This window comes from Staurois parvus, unplaced genomic scaffold (assembly GCF_062004578.1).
Source record: "Staurois parvus isolate SC_StPar_1 unplaced genomic scaffold, SC_StPar_1.0 ptg000011l, whole genome shotgun sequence".
Taxonomy (NCBI): domain Eukaryota; kingdom Metazoa; phylum Chordata; class Amphibia; order Anura; family Ranidae; genus Staurois; species Staurois parvus.
This window is the reverse complement of record NW_028317807.1, coordinates 18,965,446-18,978,216: the sequence shown is the minus strand read 5'-3', so window position 1 is coordinate 18,978,216 and position 12,771 is coordinate 18,965,446. Positions and strand designations below refer to the sequence as shown.

The 12,771-nt window shown below is 38.0% G+C and overlaps 1 protein-coding gene across 1 annotated transcript; it reads right to left on the bottom strand.

Moving 5' to 3' along the window:
• Positions 1 to 5,403: 5,403 nt before the first annotated feature.
• LOC149473811 (gamma-crystallin-3-like) lies at positions 5,404 to 6,515 on the bottom strand. Its single transcript, XM_089671422.1, has 3 exons — positions 6,479 to 6,515; positions 6,050 to 6,292; positions 5,404 to 5,714 (listed from the first exon to the last, which is right to left on the bottom strand). The coding sequence occupies exons 1-3, from the start codon at positions 6,485 to 6,487 to the stop codon at positions 5,439 to 5,441; spliced, it is 528 nt and encodes a 175-aa protein (XP_089527548.1). The 5' UTR covers positions 6,488 to 6,515; the 3' UTR covers positions 5,404 to 5,438.
• Between the last annotated feature and the right edge of the window lie 6,256 nt (positions 6,516 to 12,771).

The window sequence follows — 12,771 nt, the reverse complement described above, 5'->3', positions numbered from 1 at the left end:
CTTGATGTTCTTATCATGATTTTTGCAAATATTTTTTTAACCTAATAAAGTGTTTTTCTAAAAGTTGATGCACTATAGCTCCTCTGTTTTCCACCATGTCATTTGGGTCCCTAACATTATTGTGATCAGTGGGGGTGCTGGAAACATCATCTATAAGGGATTGAGTGCTTGGTTAAAATGCTCACAGATCCATAGCTTTGCTTAAGACTGGCCTCTTCTGCATATGGACAACCTAAGTACCGGCCATCACAGTCCATCTCCACTCTTCACTCAAAATAGGAACTTCCCCTATCCTTGTAAGCAAGCCAGGAGTGGTGAAATGCATCAAGGAAAGCTGGTTTTGAGTTGGATACATCATTGTATGAAGCCAACACACCGATAATTAACTACTTGAGCTCTTGAAAGTTTTACCCCCTTCATGAACAGACCATTTTGTGCAATTCAGCACTGCACTACTTTAATTGGCAATTGCGTGGTCATGCAACACTGTGTGGAAAAAATACATTTTTATCTTTTTTTTTCCCACACAAATAGAGCTTTCCTTTGGTGGTATTAGATCACCACTGGGTTTTTTAGTTTTGCAATATAAACAAAAAAAAAGAACAAATATTTTGAAAAAGAACTATATTTTCTACCTTCTGTTATAAAACATATCCAATAAAATATCAAAAAATTTAATTTCTTAGTAAATTTAGGCCAAAATGTATGCTGCTACATATCTTTGATAACAAAATCCAAATAAGTGTGTATTAAGTAGTTTGTACTAAAGTTATAGAGTCTACAAACTATGGTATATATACTGGAAATTACGAAGCTATGACGCTGTACTCTAATGACAATGATCAGCAACGTATAGTAGGACTGCGAGAGGATGGCAGACAATCTGGTGCTAACAGACACTCTCTGGGAGAGTCACTAACTGACATTGACACCGCTAGTGACACTAATACAGTGATCAGTGACAATACTGTACATTGACACTGTACTAATGTAATATGTGCTACTTTTACTTTATTGTCTGTCTGATTTTTCTGCCTGCTTTGCAGAGAGAAGAAACAGGCAGATTGCTGTTCCCTGAGCTCAGAGTTCTGTTTTTTGTAAACACAGAACTCTGTGTGTGATTGGCCACAGTTGATCAGCTGACTTGTATACCTTAAACCCGGAAGAATGGTTATGATGTACCAGTATCTTGCCCGGGCTGCAGCTGCCACCTGCTCACAGTACAAATACAGCTGTACTCTGGATGGGCAGCAAGTGGTCAAAAATACTGCAGGAAAAGCTAATTAGAATGCAGCTAATTTTTTTCCTGTAGTTAAAATGTTGCCACGATCTAACGACTGAGTGTTGTAGAGTTATGACATCCATTCTTATGGTGGTTGATGACCTTGTTGCATGGTTTTATCCACAAGCATCATTTGAAATCAGTATTAGGAGGTCAAATTATCTGGTAAGGAAGTGCTGTGCACTTGTGGTGTCAAAGCACTGAAATTTAGACAGTTTGCACAGAGGACTGTTGACACTTAATTTTCACTTACACATGGGCTATGCTTTTGAGTGTTTTAGATAATAAGTTTAGTGTGTTTTTTTCTGCTTGTGGTTTTCAAATATTTAATCTTTATTATTGTGAAGATACTGCTATTGTTCAAAGGGAGAGTGCAATTGTTTTTGGTCACCTGATATATGGAGTTCATAGTAGCTGCACTTTTTTCAATTTGTCATATTTTTTTTTTATATATTGTTATTTATTTACAGGATGGAGTTTTCCATCATTTCATAAGCTCCTAGCTTAACCATTTTTACAGGCCTACAACTCTATTTTAGATGGGGCTTCTTGCTGACTCACTGAGGGAGGCAATAATGGTTATCCCTACTGAGGATAAAGACCCTGCCCATGTACGAATTACCACCCATTTCTATCCAAAAGTTACATTGGAACATTTTTTACCAAAATACATGCCAATATATTTTTACCCATAGTCCAATGTTTGATATGCTTGGACCTGGTGGGTTTTATTCCATGTAGAAAAGCTAAAGACAATACAATTAGGGTTTTAAATGTGATACACCTAGAGCAGACCAAAGAGGACCCCCATCATCCTCCTATCTACTGATGCAGAGAAAGCCTTTTATAAAGTGAATTGGACCTTCTTGAAATTCACTCTTCAATAAATATGCCTTGGGGCACATATGAGACATTGAACAAATTCCATATAGTCCCACCCCTTGGCCATGCTTAGAATTAATGATATGACTTTCCTTTCAGTTATTATTATTATTACATCTAGTTTATATAGCGCCAAAGGGTTTGCTCAGCGCTGTACAATAGAGGGGGGGACAATACATGAAACAGTACAGCAACAACAAACAGCACATGAGGGGTTAGAGGGCCCTACTCTTTCGAGCTTACAATCTAGGAGGGAGGGTTGATCTGCACAATGGGACAAGACATATTAGCCCATTGTTGCCCTTGATATTTGTCTTGACTTTGGAAACATTTCTTGGGCACATCAGATCCAATTCAAATATTTTAGGCTTTTTAGCAGGTGATGCAGAATATAAGGTAGTATTTATTGAAGATGGCCTGCATTTTTTGTGCCATACCTAGAGACATAATTGCCTAATTGACTAATTGAATTCAACTTATATAGCTTTTTATCCATTTTAGGATACGTTTACAAAAATCTGAAGCATTGCTTCTTATGATCCCAGAGTGTCAACTAAAAATGACATCCAATGACATCATCCAGCCCCATTCATTTTCTTGCCCGACTCATTCTTTAATTTTATGGCCCAGCCATGCAAACATAAGGGTTGGGATAGCATGAAATCACTGACCATGCATGGTCATATGGCCATATTCAGGCAAAGACAGTGGCTAACTATGACCATGACATCACCCAGGAGACCCTGACCTGTTGTTTACTTTTACTGGTGGGGAACAGGAAATATCATTCAGTGTCAGTGACATGACTGGACATGTCTGCTGGTTGGTGTGATTTTTTTTTTTTCGTGGCTGTTTGTTCATCATGATAGACATAGATCTATATCACTGGATGACATGATTGATAATTGATTCACTTTATGAGACATTGGTATTTTTAATAAATTTCTTCTCAAAACTGTGTAAATGTGTTTATATACTTTTCACTTTTTGTGTGAATGAGTGAGGTACTATGGGGTCAATTCACTAAGAGATAAATACCGCCTTAATTTTACAGTTAAAATAACTCATGCAGTATTTATCTAAAAAGTAGTTAATTCACTAAAAAACATGCATTATTTACCAAATGTGTTAAATATTTTTGTTTTAAGATATTTTTTACTTTAATTTAGCATTATTTTTTGGCGTTTTTCCACAGTTTTTTTTAACAAGCTAACACTGCACCAGAAGAAGATACTGTAGTTCTGTAAATAAGTGTACACAGAAACATTATGAAACTGAAAATATTCTAGTGTACTTTTATTCACAGAACAATTCCCCTCTGGAGAAATGTTACAATTTATTTTCATCGTGAGCACAGGGCATAACATTTCACACTGATACATTGTATACTTTTAACTTACTGGCCAATGCAGAGTTCCCCTCATTGTTATTTTGCCAAAAACTGACTGCCTACTGGCAGGTAATAAATAACGAATGTGAGTGTTCACTAGTGAATTGACTTTAATAATGTATCTCTTATCTTTGCGGTATTTACCTCACATTTTTAACAAATGTGTGGTATTTACCTCACATTTGATATTTTGCTATGTTGAACTGACTCCTGTATTATATCATGAACTATTTCCATAAAATGGGTCAAGTGACCTTCGCATACAAACTTTTTTAGTGAATTTCCCCCAATGTATCCTTTACTCATTTCATGTAAATCTATTGTAGAGTTCTATGTACCCTTTACTCGTTTACAAGGGGGAAAGCAGTATCTGGAGGACCCTCACTGGTAAAGGGGCTTCCAGATTCCAATAAACCTCCTGCCTGTAGACCCCCAGAACCACTGGGGCAGGAATGTGGGAAAAAGGCCCTTTTCCTCATCAACACAGGGGCAAGGTGCTTTGCCTTCAAGCAACCCTCAATGTTTCCTGGCCTGCCCGGATGCATGCTAAGATAAGAGCCAGGTATAGATTTTCTGGTGGACTTGACACCTTCTTTCTTTTTCTTTTTGCTTGGGGGTCCCCCTTGACATCCATATCAGACCTGCATTGAGGATAAGGACCTCTCAGTTTCATGTCTGCTCATACTTGCTTTTCATCCCAGTGTAAAGAGAGGGAGAATGGCTTGGTAACAATTCATTATATCTCCCATTTCCTTTCTGTATAGTAGGTAATATAAGAAACTACACCTAGCTAATGTGAATGGGGCAAAGCCTGATTGGATGATCTAAATACGACTGCTGTTTATAACCCATGTGACATGGAACAAGCAAGCAATGCAATGGCTAGCTCTTGAAATAGAAAAAGTCACAGTAACCCATTTGGGAACCTGGAAGTGGTATCATATGTGGAGAAATACAATCAAAGGATTAATTATATTCCCATATAGTATATCAGAATGCAAATAAAACTTTATATGGTTGCAATCCTAGGTGACGTCATTGACCAAATATGGCCATGTCCTTATTTGGTCAATAACAGCACTTGAGATACCCCAGAACTTTTTTTACATTCAGCTGTGGGGTTGGGAGCTGTCATGCTGTCTGTCAGTGACTCTGCATGTCTTTTTTTCTTGGCAGATTGGCGGTAAGGCAGGTTGGAGGGCATTGTTCATCATGATTGATATTAATCTACTGTACATAGCATGATTGCATGTTTGATGATGGATTTGCATTGTGGGATTTTTTACTTTGTCTCAAATGTTTGTGTTTTTATGAAAAAAAGGTGTCAGTGAGTTTATTGACAATTTGTCTTTTTGTGAAAGAGGTTACTCATTGGCAAGGTACTCACCCTATGTCCCATGTTGATGGCATGTGGCCTTTTGCAGGACTCTGCTCTCAGAATTATCTTATACAGTAGATAAAGTTAATTAGACACTGCACAATATTTTCACTTTAACCAACAGTGCAAAAATTCCCAATTGTAGTCTTATATGTTAAACCCATTTGAACTCATGTCAAGCAAGTAAAACATTAGGTTACAGGACACGTCAGCCCCAGTTATGAACCTTTTAAAAATATGGGTAGATATATAAATACTATTACTTCAAAAGGTGTGTCATTTATCTAATGTACAATGATTTTGTAAATCGGGGTTATTTTTTCTCCCAGTCTAGTTCTAGCTGTGGATGTGTGCACTATAAAGTTTTTATAATTAGTTTTTATGACTTAGCTTTTCTTTTTGCAACATATCATTATACCAGAATATTAAATGTAAATTAATGTTCATAAAGCATATTACAGATACTTTACATTATTTCAAATCATTTATTAAATGTACTTAGTTAACTAGTAGGAATGATGGAGACGTCTGATGGAGCCAATTCTTGGGTCTGTGGCTCCCCAGTCAGTGTATCTTCTGTACTCTCCAGGTCTCAGGTAATACTGACGTCCTCTGTAGTTGGGCTCCTCGTAGAACATCCAGTATCCATCTTGTACATGGGCGGAATGAATATCATGATAGCGGAATCGCTCATAGATATGAGGACAATCTTCAGTGAATTCCATCATCTGACCTCTGAAGTCTTCTCTCTCATAGATCCTGATCCTAAATGAACCTTGATGCTGTAAAAAAATAAGCAACCATTGTATTAAAATAGCTTATATTAGATTTACCAGTTAGTAACATTCATAAGGATTTATAACAGCATTGTAAACTTCCTCCATGATATTATTATTTATTATTATTATACAGTATTTATAAAGCGCCAATAGTTCGCTCAGCGCTGTACATTACAAAGGGAGGCAGAACATGTGACAGAACGATACCAATACAATGCAAAACATGAGGGGATCAAGGGCCCTGCTCTTTCGAGCTTACAATCTAGGAGATGATAGAAAATGTTTTATTTTAATAAATATGACTGTAATTAGAGATATTTTACAATTGATATGTTTACCTGGGGACTAAGGCGACAAGACCTAATGGAATCATTATAACCCATCCATTGTTGAAAGTCAGGATATTCTCCCCTATGAAGGAAATATTGGTGTCCTCTGTAATTGGGATGTTCATACAGGATCCAGTTTCCACTTTCTACACGGATGGAGTTGCAGCGTCTGAAGTATGAGGACATATTGGAACATTCAGAGTTACACTCATAAGAGCGACCCTGAAAATTTCTATCCTCGTAGAAGATGATCTGTTAAAGAAATGTATTGATGATAAATGTATTTTGCTTTTCATTTATGGCATAATATGTATTTAATTTAGGTAGATATACTGTACTCCTTAAAAATGCCTGAAGTAAAAACTAAACTATAAATATTATAACATTTTTAACAGACATTTGTAGCCATATTTATTGATGTTCAAGATAGGATCATACCTTCCCCATTGTGTTTGTGTAGCCTCGTTCAGCTATGTGATGCTGCTGTCGCTTAGAGCACAGGGCTTTATATAGTATATGTCAAAGTCTGGTAAAGTCAAAGGTAGTGCTGACATGTCATTATCTTTAAGCAGAATGTAGAGCAAGCTTTTCTAAGAATTTGCTTCACCCATTATACAACTATTTAGACAACCCTAACCCAGCAATGCAAATTTTTTCACTTTTAGTTGAACACAATAAGCTGTGATTCTTTAGAGGGAATATTCAGACAGTGTCTTTGTGCATCATCACGTGATTTGCATTTAGAAGTTGCGAGTGCACATTAGGCACAACTGACTACCTTTCCATTTGGTTCACCCATAGTAGCATCATGTTTAGATATTTTAAATCCAAAAGGTTGCAATTTAACAGCAGTGTGCTACAGCTCAGTGTACAGACATGTACTGTATATGGAAATATAAATATATATGTATATACAGTAAATATAAAACATATAAAGTCATTAGAGCTGCAACATTTTACCTTCTTTTCTACTTGTGTTTTTTTTTTCATTCACGCTACTGTTTTAAAATTGAATTTTATTGACTATCTATTCACTATATTATCTTTTTAATATTTTACTGCATATGCTTGAAATTAATTATATTTTTGCAGTGAGAGTTTTATTTATTATCTACGCTAATAGTATAGTTTGAAAATGTTTTATTATTCACTAATTGTATTACTTAATTTGAATGTTATAGATCCATCCGATACAGACAATGCTTTACCAAAGATCATGATCCAGAATAATTATTGATACTGGTGTGTTCAAATTTAAATTCCAGATATTTTTTATGTATAATTGTATTTAAAGTATATGCATATACATCAATAAGCTTGTCTAATCAATTAACAATTAATTACTTTAACACAAATGTGTGTGCTAATAGACTTCAAATGGAGAGTTTGCCTAGAACAGTTCACTCAACAGAATGCATTTTAGGTATTTTTGTCCCCTTTTATTTATCCAAATGTCAACTTAAAACATAATTCTACCCATGCTGGGGCTGTTTAGCATAACAATGAACATAAATGTATTTCAGCCCTCTGGCTGCTTTGTAGCACAGCTCTATCTGCTCTTACATAGGACACAGCTACCCCAGTCCCAGCCTCTCTCAGTAGTCAGTCTAGCTCAGCAGCCTGTCTGTTTATGTGCTCCTCAGGTGTCCTTCTCAAGCTGCACTTGCAGTACACAGGAGCACAGACTGGTCAGAGAACACTTTCTTTTTTCAGCAACATCAACCTGTATCCACTCAACTCAACACCTGTTCTGCGGCCTTTTCCCTGCCTAAATAAGTATTATCTGCATCTTTACACAGTGACAGACCATCTGTCGGTCACAGGTGATTCTCTTTTTACCCATGCTTACAAGCAAACTCATCTATAATACAAATATTTAAAAAGAAAAGGAAGAGGAAACCATGGCAGCCAACTTATTTTAATAAGTTATTAAAAGATACAGAAATATAAAGAATATACAAAGATTATAGAAATGTTCTTCAAACCAAGTAATGAAAACATATTCATCTCAATCCTTTCACTAAAAGGTTATTGGTATCTATGATACCCAGAACTCCACATTTCAGCTTTGCTCTGTGCTTTGTCAAATTGTACAAGTCTGTAAGTATAAGATTTTCCATCGAAGTTGCTGGTTCATTACTGATAAATTACAGGATTTATTTTGACAGACCTCTGAAAAAGCAAAACTAAATGACCCAGACATCAATATCTGAGAACTGAGGCTACATGCTATTATAGAATAACAATATTCTTTATCAGTCACTATCTGGTTTATTTGCTGCGTCCTCATCTGGGAAGATTTCCCTTCAACTTCTGTCCTGGGAACACAACATGAAATGGGAGGAAATCATCCCGAAGAGGGGAAAATCCTCACTGTAAAATTTTGCCCTCTATTTCTGGGGAAAACCATGAAATGTTGGTTATTCCCTTCACTTTCTCTCCTTGTGACATTGGTCACCAACAAAAATAATCAATATATATACAATATATATATATATATATATATATAGTATTATACCAACCGAGACATGGAAAACTAAATATTGCTTTAGATCTCTACCATTACTCTATGTAAAATTAGCTGAAAAAAAGATAGGAGATTCACTTTAAATGCTCTGTTTAAAATATGTTAAGACTGTTAACATCTAAGCAACAGATGATTGCTTTAACATTTAGTTATATTATTATCTATAAAATACCTTATTTATTATTATTATTGTTAATATTAGTATTAGTAGTTGTAGTAGTGATAGAAGTAGAAGTAGTAGTTGTATACGTTAAAGTTGTAGTAGTGGTAGTAAAATAATTTTAATTACTTATGAAAACGTTTGCTCTTACACATGATAATTTCTTGGCTAATTATGTTATTTTTATTTGCCAACATGACTGTTGAGAAGCATAGGCCTAAAGCCATAAACATATGAAACAAGTAACCTTGCCTAAAGATGACAGAGGCTGATTAAGCTGGAAAGAGTAAGGTTGCAACTTTACTGAACATTTTCTAACATAACAACTTAACCAGTGAAAGTCACAGTTATACTGTGAGCTCACGTAAGCAATAACCTGACAGTTTTAAAAAGCCTGTTCTTACCATCACTGGCTTTAGAATCACCCAAATTTCAACTTGAGGGCATAGTCCATCTAAAAAACATTAATTACTGGCAAGGTTAAACTGTCACACATAAGCCAGTGGCTCACTGAAGAGCACCCCATTGCAGCCAGTGCTTTCACAACACCAAATTAAGGTTGAAAGCTGACAGTTTGCATGTTAATATTATGCTTTTAATAAAATTTTTCTTGATTTATATTACATTAGTGCGGTGTACACTATATTCTCTTACCCCTGCCAGGTGAACATAGGATTGCTCTGCTATCAAGCAAACCTGGCAGTGATTGAAGCATTGTGTGCCCAGATGGCTGTGTGGAAGAGATCTTTCAGGTCCCTTTTTTCTCATTGTTTCCATGAACCTTTGATTTATGTAATAGGAGGTATTTGCACTCTTTCCCCTTTTTTACAGAAGTGGTTCCTGTGCAGCTATCAGGGGGCAAGCAGAATCTGCATCCTTAGGCCAAAGTGGTGGTCAGTGTGCAGTATCTAAAGGTAGGGCATGTGTTTCTTTCTTTTTTGACAGTGGGCTTGCTATACACCAAAAGCCAGGAGAGGAAATGGTTTAGTGGCTTACCAAGCCTTCATTATCCTTACCACTATCTCCAAGTCAAGGAGTAGCTAACATGCCCTGTTCTGCCTCCCTATCCACAGCTACTCCTGCCTTTGGCCATCAACCAGCACAGAGGAGTCATCTGTGTTACTTGAGCACAGTGTCAGCCACTTGCTGCAAGAGGATGCAGAGCAATTAATTGTAACTGAGGCTAAGGAGGAGAACAATAGGAGAATAGAGGGAAGTGGCAACATAAAGGAAGAAACTGCCAAGTTCACTCCAGAGATGAGGGAGAGTATGATGATGAGGTGTGAGACATAGCAAAGGAGGGTGAAGGACATTGTTATCCCCCGATCTGATCCCGAGAGCTCAACTCTGTGGGCTTTTTTCAACACACGTGCTGTAGTAATTTGCAGTCTGACTAAAGCATAGCAAGTGTGACAATACCATCAGTCATTTGAATACAATGTGTATCAAGAGACACAGGACTTCTCAACACACGGCTCTTTGTGGGCAAAACTTGAATGCTCTCCCTTGACAAAATTCTTCATCTTTCTTTACCACCTGTAGTGCCCCCCTGAAGGAGCTGCTTGGTAACTTTGGTTTCTCTGTTCAGTGCCTCAACTCCAAAAACACCATCGGCCACTCTGACACACCTGGTTGACTAAAATTCACTGCAAGCATGGATAATTACAGAAGTGTAAAATACCTTTGACCAGGCTTTGGGTTACTACCAGTAAATAGACACACACCCGTTTAGTGGTAAAGGCTCTTATTCTATTAATACAAGGTAGAATAAATTGCAAATTGAACATTAATAAGCACACACCTGAAATATTATGACATAGTCAGCTAGACAGAGAAATAGCTATGTTAATTTGGCAAAAATTTGATTTTATACCCCTAATTAGAATCAGAAGTGTAAGTTTGTAAATCAGCAATAAACAATATTGGTGAAAGTTAAATGCAGTATAAATGATGCTATGACTACACTAGGTTAGAGTGCACTCGAAGAGATTGCGTGAGATGCGGCAACTATTAAGAGGTACCTCTTAAACTAAACAAAAATAAAAACCAAGGCCTCAGGGCAGCAACTGTTAGGGGCAGCCTTCAGTCCTGTCTCTTCAGCTAAACATTGGGGCCCCTTGGTGCTCATTAAGGCCATCAATAAAACCTGCAGTCAGTATTAGGGCTGTGGAGTAGCTCGTAGAGAGTTCCTAATGGCTCAGTTTCTAGTGGTGATAACAAGTAGTGGCAACAAGGCCCTCTCACTAGACCCACACAGCAGCAGTGGTCTCTCTGATTAGTATCTGCTCACTTTGGGTTGCTTGTGATGACTCTGGCAAGTAGCTTTGTCCCTCAGTACTCAGGTCATGCTCTGTACCCTCTGGCTGTCCCTTAGAAATGTCAGCAGCACACCAAGGAATTCCTCAAAAATGGGTCCAAAGCTTTATTTTGTGGTCACATAGTAATCACAAAGCAATGTTTTGGGGCAAAGCAGGACTACTTCTTGACATTTCTTCTATTGTATTGTCTACAGATTCTAGCCTGTGGTCACCATAGCACCCAGCAATACTTGCAGCCATCTTCAGGAACATGTGCATTGGAAATATTGAATTTGGACCTCAGACTGTCCCTCACACAGCTGTGGGCTTTGCTGACCAGGCTCTTTCTCTCTTAGGTGGAGATTCCTTTACACAATGCTGTCACACTCAGCTCCTGTTACGCTCCTGTTGCATCAATCTCCTGTCACACTCTGAGGAGAATCCTTTTTCCAGAAACAACTGGTTCTCTCCTTATTACTGCTGACTGGCCCATTGCTAAGAGAGAGGGGGTAGAGAGTCAACACACACCACTTCCTTATCACAGTACAGCCAGCATACAGTAAACTGATGGAAAGGGCAGGCAGGTAAGACGGGGAGAGGGGGGGGTGAAAGGATCGGCTGCCCAACTACACAACTATAACCCCAGTAAGTGGATCTATCTGACCACAGACACCTGCTCCAGCAAGTATGGGTGAGAATGTATATATAATTTATGGCCCACTAGATAATTCTGCTGGCAGCCAGGAAAAATGCATGATGGGATACACCATATGAGTTAGTGATGCTGTTCTGCTCCCATACAGCTGGTTACAGTAAAAGCACAGTAGTCTCCATCTTTTTCATCTCTTCAATGCCCTCTTTGAGTCACCCTCTGAACCACCAGTCCCCCACAAACATCCATCTGGCTATGCAATGGCTCAGGCAAAACCATGTCACATATTGTTGCAGTAGGTATGCCTAGGGGAAGGTCAGGAGGTGGTTAACCTCACACCATCTTGTGCCAGGTAATCTCATGTGTGACAATGGCAATAACTTGCTCTCTACCCTTTGGCAGGGTAAATTCACAGGTGCCTTGCCTATTACGCATCCTCAGTCTGGTGGTGCAGCACTTTCTTGGTAGGTACATTGGCTTACAGGATCTTTTGAGGCAGGCCAGAAAAGTTTGTACCCTTTTCAGGTGCTTGTACCCATCTAGTGTGTAGCTGGGTAACATTTGGTGGGAACTCCATCTACCTGCACACTACCTGATATTTGACATGCCCACACAGTTGAACTCTACCTTGGCTATGCTGCTGCACCCGCACATGCATTAGCAGACCTCAAATTAGTGAATATGAGTGATGAGCTATTACAATGTGGGCAACAGATTCACAATTCCCTTGGTCTTCTTGCTACAGCAGACATTTCATGGAATTGTAGACAGAGCACTGGGGATCAGGAAGGAGTAAAGAGGTAGACAATGTTGTCCCCAGAGACACAGAGTAAAACTCAGATTTTTTTCCCCCTTTGGTAACTTGTGGCAAATTCAACTTGTTTATTCTCCAAGCCTGAAAATGCACCCTAGGATTTGTGACTGTAGCCCTGCCATTGTTACCATATCATACTGGACCTGTCTGAACTGTTCTGGGCTTACAGAATGAAACAGGGAACTTATCATATCTACATGGGCATGCTGGAAGCCATTTTGTTCTGTATATTCTATTTTCATAGTTTCTGAACACAGATTCTAAGAGCATTCCAAAGTCAT

Excerpts from the sequence above, each read along its gene's own strand:
- LOC149473811 (XM_089671422.1), bottom strand. Across the intron at positions 5,715-6,049 it reads CTTGTCGCCTTAGTCCCCAG|CATCAAGGTTCATTTAGGAT; the intron begins GTAAACATATCA and ends ATTTTTTTACAG.